This window comes from Myotis yumanensis, unplaced genomic scaffold (genome assembly GCF_028538775.1).
Source record: "Myotis yumanensis isolate MYYU_CA2020_CCGP unplaced genomic scaffold, mMyoYum1.0.hap1 SCAF_10, whole genome shotgun sequence".
Taxonomy (NCBI): Eukaryota; Metazoa; Chordata; class Mammalia; order Chiroptera; family Vespertilionidae; genus Myotis; species Myotis yumanensis.
In genome coordinates, this window is record NW_027223761.1 from 5,546,201 (window position 1) to 5,554,478 (window position 8,278).

General features: G+C 46.1%; 1 protein-coding gene across 1 annotated transcript; it reads right to left on the minus strand.

Annotated features, from left to right (window-relative positions):
- Window positions 1–18: 18 nt before the first annotated feature.
- On the minus strand, window positions 19–6,641 carry RNASEH2C (ribonuclease H2 subunit C). The gene is made up of 5 exons (XM_070427538.1): window positions 6,570–6,641; window positions 1,009–1,241; window positions 637–818; window positions 439–558; window positions 19–154 (listed from the first exon to the last, which is right to left on the minus strand). Exons 2-5 carry the CDS (start codon window positions 1,178–1,180, stop codon window positions 128–130), a joined length of 501 nt encoding a protein of 166 aa, XP_070283639.1. The 5' UTR covers window positions 1,181–1,241; window positions 6,570–6,641; the 3' UTR covers window positions 19–127.
- Between the last annotated feature and the right edge of the window lie 1,637 nt (window positions 6,642–8,278).

Genomic DNA, 8,278 nt, shown 5'->3' on the forward strand with positions numbered 1-8,278 from the left:
TGTGAGCAAACTCACGGATGCCATGAAAGAGCTCATTTATTGGGGTGATGGAATCAGTGGATCCAAAGTGGAGAGCTGGTTTATTGGGGTGAAGGGATCGGTGGCTTCCAGTTTCAAGCTCTGGTTCTCAGTCCTGCGGCACCTGTGCATGGATCTGCAACAGGAGTCACTTTTACTACTGGATTTCTGAGACGGGGTGGCTGGGTAGTCCACCTACTCTGGAGGGACCCAGCTCCCAGAATGACAGCCCTTTCTAGCAGGCCAGAGAAGGGGGGGGGGGGGGGGCGGCACACAGCCCTAACCCAGTCTAACCTCCCAGTTAGAGCCGGGCTCCATCAGCCCCATTGTACCAGCAACCCTAAAGCCCAAGGCCGAGGAGGGGCAGGATTCTAGACAGTCCCGTGAATAAGCCAGAGGCGGACCCACATATCTACTCACCGCTTGGGCGAGGCTGGGCCAGGTCAGGGCCCCACGCACTTTGGCATCCGGGCCAGGGACGGTCTCCAGGCCCCACAGGGTGAAGCGGTGGAAACTGGCGGAGGCGCCCATGAAGCGGTCCTGGGGGAGGCGCCGGGCTCAGCGTGGGGCCGCCGCTCCCGCCCGCGCCCCCGGCCACCCCCAGGCCCCTGTGCTCACGAAGTCCCGCTCCAGCGCCTCCGGGGGTTCCACCAGCTCCTGCTCGTCAAGGTCCGATCCCCCTGGGAAGTCCTGCTTCCCCAGCGACTTCTCCTCCATCGCCATCACGTATCCCAGCAGGCCGGGCGGCACCTCCACCTCCTCGCCCCGTAGACGGCGGCCCCGAAACGACACTTCGAGTCCTGAAGAAGGGGGTCGTGGGGCCTCAGTGAGGACCTGGTCCATGCCCAACGGGGCAACCCCGGGGGACGGCTCTCCCGCCGCCTCCGGTGGACCACAGTTCCCAGGAGCCCTCGCGCCCGTCCTCGCCGAAGAGAGCGCGGCGCCGGCGCGGGAGCTACCGGGAGCCGTAGTCCGGCCGCGAGCGCTCACCGTCGGGACCCTGACGGATGGCCGGGGTGAAAAAGCGCCCCACAGGGGCGGGCCGGTTAACCCCGACTTCGCAGGGCAGAAGGTGCAGCGTGACAGAGGGGGCGCTGCGCAGAGTGACGGGGCGTAGGTGGATGCGGTGCTTCTCCACGTCTTCCTCGTCGCCGCTCTCCATCCTCCGCTGGTTCCGTGGCTCGCGGACTGAGGCCAGAGCTGGCGCGTAAAGCGCGCGAAGCCTGTCGGGAGCCCTTGGACAGTCAGCGCAGAGCCTCCTGGGAAGCGTAGTCTTTTTCTGACTTCTGCCCCACCTTCCTCTGTGTAAGCCTCAGTTTTGTTTTTCTTTTTCTTTTTTTTTCTTTTTTTAAATATATTTTATTGATTTTTTACAGAGAGGAAGGGAGAGAGACAGAGAGCTAGAAACATCGATGAGAGAGAAACACCGACCAGCCGCCTCCTGCACATCTCCCACTGGGGATATGCCCGCAACCAAGGTACACGCCCTGACCGGAATCGAACCCGGGACCCTTCAGTCCACAGGCCGACGCTCTATCTACCGAGCCAAACCGGTTTCGGCTTGTTTTTCTTCTTGAAAATTATTTTTTCTCTTTTTAAAACATTTATGCCCATCTGGTGTGACTCAGTGACTGAGCTTTGAACTATGAACCAGGTCACAGTTTCATTCCCAGGCCCAGGACTTGCTGGGGTTGGGGGCTCAATCCCCAGTAGGGGGAGTGTAGGAGGTGCCCACTATGATTCTCTCATCATTGATGTTTCTCTCCCTCTCCCTCTCTCTGAAATCAATAAAAACATATTTTTTAAAAATTTTACTGATTTTAGAGAGGAAAAGAGAGGGAAAAAAAACAAACTTGTTGCTTCACCCATTTATGCATCCATTGGTTGATTCTTGTATGTGCCCTGACCCGGAGCAAACACAACCTTGGCAACCTTGGTGTATAAGGACAATACTCTAACCAACTGACATACCGGGTCAGGGCCTTGAAATTTTTTTCAATGGTATGTTTTTTATTTTAATTAAAAAATGTGTTTTCTATTACAGTTGACATACAATATTAGTTTCAGGTGTAGAATGGTACATTCTTATTTTTAAAAATTAAAATTATTCCAAAAAATAAATTTTTTATATTGATAGGGAGATTCTTTTATTTTTTATTTTATTATTATTTTTAAAATATATATTTTATTGATTTTTTTACAGAGAGGAAGGGAGAGCGATAGAGAGTCAGAAACATCGATGAAAGAGAAACATCGATCAGCCACCTCCTGCACACCTCCCACCGGGGATGTGCCAGCAACCAAGGTACATGCCCTTGACCGGAGTCGAACCTGGGACCCTCCAGTCCACAGGCCAACATTCTATCCACCGAGCCAACCCAGTTAGGGTTCTTTTATTTTTTTTTAAGGTTTATGTTTTTAAAGATATTTTTTATTGATTTCAGAGAGGAATGGAGAGGGATAGAGAGAAAAACATCAATGATGAGAGAGAATCATTGATAGGCTGCCTCCTGCACGCCCCCTACTGGGGACCGAGCCCACAACCCAGGCATGTGCCCTTGACTGGAATCAAACCCAGGACCCTTTAGTCCGCAGGCCGACGCTCTATCCATTGAACCAAACCAGCCAGGGCAGGGGAGGTTCTTTTAAATTTTACTAGAGATATCAACTCTTCCTCAAATGAATTAAAGATATTTTATATGAATTTGTGGTTTGTCTTCCAAACCTGTGTATTTTGATTTTTTTAAAACATATTTTTATTGATTTCAGAGAGGAAGGGAGAGGGAGAGATAGAAACACCAATGATGAGAATCATTGATCCGCTGCCTCCTGCACGCCCCCCACTGGGGATCGAGCCTGCAACTCAGGCATGTGTCCTTGACTGGAATTGAACCTGGGACCCTTCAGTCTGCAGGCCGACGCTCTATCCACTGAGCAAAACCGGCTAGGGCTGATTTTTATTACACAGATGGATTTATTTTGTGCAGTGAAATTTACCAATCTTTTATTTTTAGGTCTTTTAGTTTTCATAATACTTTTTGGGTTTCTTAACTCTTCTCTAATGTTTATTTGTATAGATATGTTCTGTCAAGTTCTCTCAAAAAACAAACACATATGAACTGGTGATTAAGATTAAAATTGCATTTAATTCATAGATTTGAGAAAGAGAAAAATATCCCCCAACATCAGGAGCTGGCTTTGGTGTTCTGTTGAACACAATAATTCCATAGATTACCAGACAAGGTCATGAGGACCAAAAGAAAAACAAGGTCACTCTGTAATCTTGTGAACATGGACAAAAGCAAAAATTGTCCAAACCACAAAAATGATGAAACATCCCTCTATCTTGGATTATATGTGATTTGCTTCTTTACCAATTATAGCTTTAGCCTCCATCTAGTGAAGATGTTAACATTATTCCATCATAGAAATACTTCCACTTCCTAACAGCATCCAATCCAGAGAAAAGCCCTGCTTCAATAAGCCCTCCCCCAAATCACCTAACACAAGCACGGACCCTATAAATCCTTCCTTACACCCACTTGTTGAGATGCCCCACAGCGTAAGAGTAATAAACCCATTCATTCACCTACAGATGTGCTCCTGGTGGTCTTTGGCCGGAGAGTATTGACATATTAATTTAGAGAATTTTGTTTTAGTTTACTATCAAGAATAAGATACATAACCCTGGCTGGTGTGGCTCAGTTGGTTGAGCGTCATTCCATGCACCAAAAGGTTGCTGGTTCAGCTCCTGGTCAGGGCACATGCCTGGGTTATAGGCTTAATCCCCAGTAGGGGATGTGCAGGAGGAGGCAGCCAAATGATGTTTCTCTCCCTCACTATAAAATCAATTTTAAAAAGTTTAAAAATAAGATACATAGTACCAATTACATATTCTTTTATGTCTGTACAGTTGAGGTTTTCTTAATACACAATAGTTTTTATTTTTTTAAAAAGTGTTTTAATTGATTTTTACAAAGAGAAAGGGAGATGGATAGAGAGATGAAAATATCAATGAGAGAGAAACATCATCGACCAGCTGCCTCCTGCACGCTCCCCACAGGGGATGGAGCCTGCCACTCAGGCATGTGCCCTGACCAGGATCGAACCAGCGACCTCTTGGTTCCTGGCTTGATGCTCAGCTGCTGAGCTACACCAGCTGGGAAATAGTTATATTTTAAAGTGTATTCCTAGATCTTTTTTTCCATTTTACCTCCTGAGGTTGGCAGACCTCACATATGGTCTCCGTCACAATTGCTCAACTTTGTCATTGTAGCATAAAAATAGCCACAGCCAAACCGGTTTGGCTCAGTGGATGGAGCGGTGGCCTGCGGACTGAAGGGTCCCGGGTTTGATTCCGGTCAGGGGCTTGTGCCTTGGTTGCGGCACATCCCCAGTGAGGGGCGTGCAGGGAGCAGCTGATCTATGTTTCTTTCTCATTGATGTTTCTGACTATCCCTCTCTCTTCCTCTCTGTAAAAAATAAAATATATTTTAAAAAAAATGAAAACAGCCATAGACAATATGTAAATGAATGGGCATGGCTGTGTTTCAATAAAACTTTCTTTAAAAATATATTTTTATTGCCCTGACCAGTTTGGCTCAGTGGATAGAGCGTCAGCCTGTGGACTGAAGGGTCCCAAGTTCGATTCCAGTCAAGGGCATGTACCTTGGTTGCGGGAACATCCCCAGTAGGGGGTGTGCAGGAGGCAGCTGATTGATGTTTCTCTCATCCTTGATGTTTCTAACTCTCTATCCCTCTCCCTTCCTCTCTGTAAAAGATCAATAAAATATATTTTTAAAATATATATATTTTTATTGATTTCAAAGAGGAAGGGAGAAGGAAAGATAGAAACATCAATGATGAGAATCATTGATTGGCTCCCTCCTGCACACCCCCTACTGGGGATGAGCCTGCAACCTTGACTGGACTCGAACCCAGGACACTTCAGTCCAGAGGCTGATGCTCTATTCACTGAGCCAAACCAGCTAGAGCCCAATAAAACTTTATTTGCAAAATCCAGCAGTGGGAAACCAAAACATTTGTGTGACTCACTTTATTGCAATATTCGCTTGATTGCGGTGGTCTGGAACCAAACCCCAATATATTCAAGGTTGCCTTATTTTGTGTCATTCAAAGAATTGTCCATTTATCAGATTGGGGACATAGAGTAGTTCCTAATATTTCCTTAGCCTTTTAATGTCCATGGGCTCACTAGTGATGACCCCTCTTTCATTTCGGGTATCAGTAGGCTTCTTGGAATGGGTCCAGGGTATAATATTAACTGTCCTGTGAATGCTCACCAAAGAGCACCTTCTGCAGGTAGAAGGCACACCTTCCTTTCCAAATCATGCCTATCCTTGCCCACCAGGCTCATGATAAAGGTCGTCAGGGGAGGCCCTGGCCAGGTAGCTCATTTGGTTAGAGCATCGTCCCAATACTCCAAGGTTGCGGTTCAATCTCCAGTCAGGGCACATGCAAGAAGCAACCAAGGATTTTCCTAGCCAATGTAAGCCCCACAAACATATCATTTAAAATATGACACACAGAATAAAGACAAGATGCATGTTCTTAAACCCATAAAATAAGCAGTATTCTGCTATTAAAATGATATACAAATGAAAAATAAAAAAGTGACCAATAAATGCATGAATACGTGGAACAACAAATCAATGTTTGTCTCTCTCTCCCTCTCTCCCTTTCTCTATCTCTCAAATCAATACATTTTTAAAACTTTTAAAAAAATATATCTTATTGATTTTTTACAGAGAGGAAGGGAGAGGGATAGAGTTAGAAACATTGATGAGAGAGAAACATCAATCAGCTGCCTCTGCACACCCCCTACTGGGGATGTGCTTGCAACCAAGGTACATGCCCTTGACTGGAATCAAACCTGGGACCCTTGAGTCCGCAGACCGACGCTCTATCCACTGAGCCAAACCGATTAGGGCTCAAATCAATACATTTTTTTAAATGTTTTTTATTGATTTTTTTTAGATAGAGAGGGAGAGAGACATTGATGTGAGAGAAACATCAACTGATTGCTTCCTTCATTGAACCACAACCTGGGTATGTGCCCTGACGGGGAATCAAACCAGTGACGTTTCAGTGCACGGGCTGATGTTCAACCAACTGAGCCACACGGGCCAGGGATCAAATCAATACATTTAAAAAATGTCATGGACGAGGGCTGGAAGTGATGCATGCTGAGCTCAACATGAATTTCTCCTCAGCAAGGCTGATCTATTCCACAGACAAATGTCTAATGTCCAGGAGAGACTAGCACTGAGTTCCCAAATAGCAGAACATAACCCAGGAGACCAGCCAGACACTGTTTCAGGGTAATCACAGCAGACCCTTTCCATCATGAAAGTGGCAGGATTGGCCGCCTCAGGACATGGCATGGTTTTCCCTGACCACATTGCCTCAGCCCTTATTTTCAGAGTATCCCAGCTCCCCACCTGGCCTCTCAGTACTGCTTCCTAGTGTGATAGCACTTTTGGTTACAAAAGAAGTAATGGGACCAGAACCATGGGCATCCCTGGCCTTACCGTGCGCCTCCTTCCAGAACAGCAGGCTTGCATGAACCGTGGAGTGCTTACTGAAGACTCGGTTATGCCACCCACTGCGGATCATAATCTTGCTAGTTTCAGGGCCACATGGGTAAGCACTGGAGTTGGTCGGGAGACAGAAAGGACAGAATAGGCCACAACGTTTATTGGAGCTTCTGAGGGAAAGGAAAGGTGGGATTAGGGTCAACAGTTTAGGGTTGTCTAGCTTACATCATTCCAGCGGTTTTTGGGGCCCAGGGGCCATCTGCTGTACTGCTGGTTGCTGCACCCCGCAGGAGCTTGGTGCTGGAGAAGCCATGAGCACTGACCATGGCAGCTGCTGGAGGACCTTGGGTACCAGACAAGCTTGAAGAAATTGTCTGGTCGGCACACAGGAGGAAGTTTGCAAAAGCCCTTCTGCAATAGCTCCCCTGCGCCCTCTACCGACAGAGCTTAATAATGCGCCAGCTGGCAAAGGTAAAGGGTCCAGGCCCATTTTCAGAGCAGGCAATGAAGAATGAATTTGGAGCTGAGAGGCACCTACACAGCCACCAGTCAGCTTATCTTACTTTCCTACTTCCCTCTCCCTTCTCCCATGCTTTTTTAAAGTATTTTTTTAAATTTACTTCAGAGAGGGAGAGGGAGACATCAATGATGAGAATCTTTGATCCGCAGCCTCCTGCACAACCCCTACTGGTGATTGAGCCTGCAACTCAGGCACATGCCCTGGGGGTGACCTCCTGGGTCATGGGCCAATGCTCAACCACTGAGCCACACCCACTGGCTCTCTCATGCCTTTAGTGATATTATTTCTACTTCATGATGATATATGATCTATTTATTTATTTACCCTCATGCCCACCTTTGTTTTAGTCCTGGATCATATATTTAGATAAACACACACACATGCTCATTATCTCTCGGTTGGATGAAGTGCATTCTCTATCAGATTCCCTTATGGGTGCATAAATACTTGTTGAAAAACACAAAACTGTTTCCTAAAGCCTTGACACGGACAATCCGTGCGAATATAAAAACCTTGGTTTACCCTTAAATGTTTAATAGATGCTGCTCCAAATGCTGTCTTGCTTTTTATGTGCCATTTTGCCTCTAAGTTATTTGATCTTTCTGCTTGGAGATCTTGGGGATTTTTGTTGAAAAAAAAGTAGAAAACGAATAGTTTTATGAGGATGTCGCAAAGTAAGTTGACTGTTCCAAGTTAATTTTCCAAGGTTCCCAGTGGGCCCTTTGAATGTGCAGATTTTTCTTTCTTGGGAAGTTTTCTTAGAATGCAGTAGTAAATATTGGTGCTGGTTCATCCGTTAGTTTTTCTTCAGGGACCCTATAATGCAAATGCGATTCCTTCTTTGACTATCTTCTGTTTTCATTACTGTCTTGTGACCCCTTTGTCTCATTTTCATTCTCTTGTTTTTGTCTTTCTTCAATGCTCCTTATTATATTTTGAGTCTATTCTCCTTTGGGCATCTTGTAATGTAATCTTTATTTCTAGATACTTTTGTGTTTTTTTAAATATATTTTTATTGATTTCAGAGAGGAAGGGAGAGGAAGAGATAGAAACATCAATGATGAGAATCATTGATCGGCTGCCTCCTGCATGCCCCCTACTGGGGATCGAGCCACAACCCAGGCATATGCCCTTGACTGGAATTGAACCCATGACCCTTCAGTCCGCAGGCAGACGCTCTATC

Bases quoted from the DNA above. Each gene is read 5' to 3' on its own strand.
- RNASEH2C (XM_070427538.1), bottom strand. From the start codon at position 1,180: ATGGAGAGCGGCGACGAGGAAGACGTGGAGAAGCACCGCATCCACCTA. The intron at 559-636 runs GTGAGCACAGGG...CGCCTCCCCCAG, and splicing joins AGGCGCTGGAGCGGGACTTC to GACCGCTTCATGGGCGCCTC. The intron at 155-438 runs GTGAGTAGATAT...CTCCTGTTGCAG, and splicing joins GGCCCAGCCTCGCCCAAGCG to ATCCATGCACAGGTGCCGCA.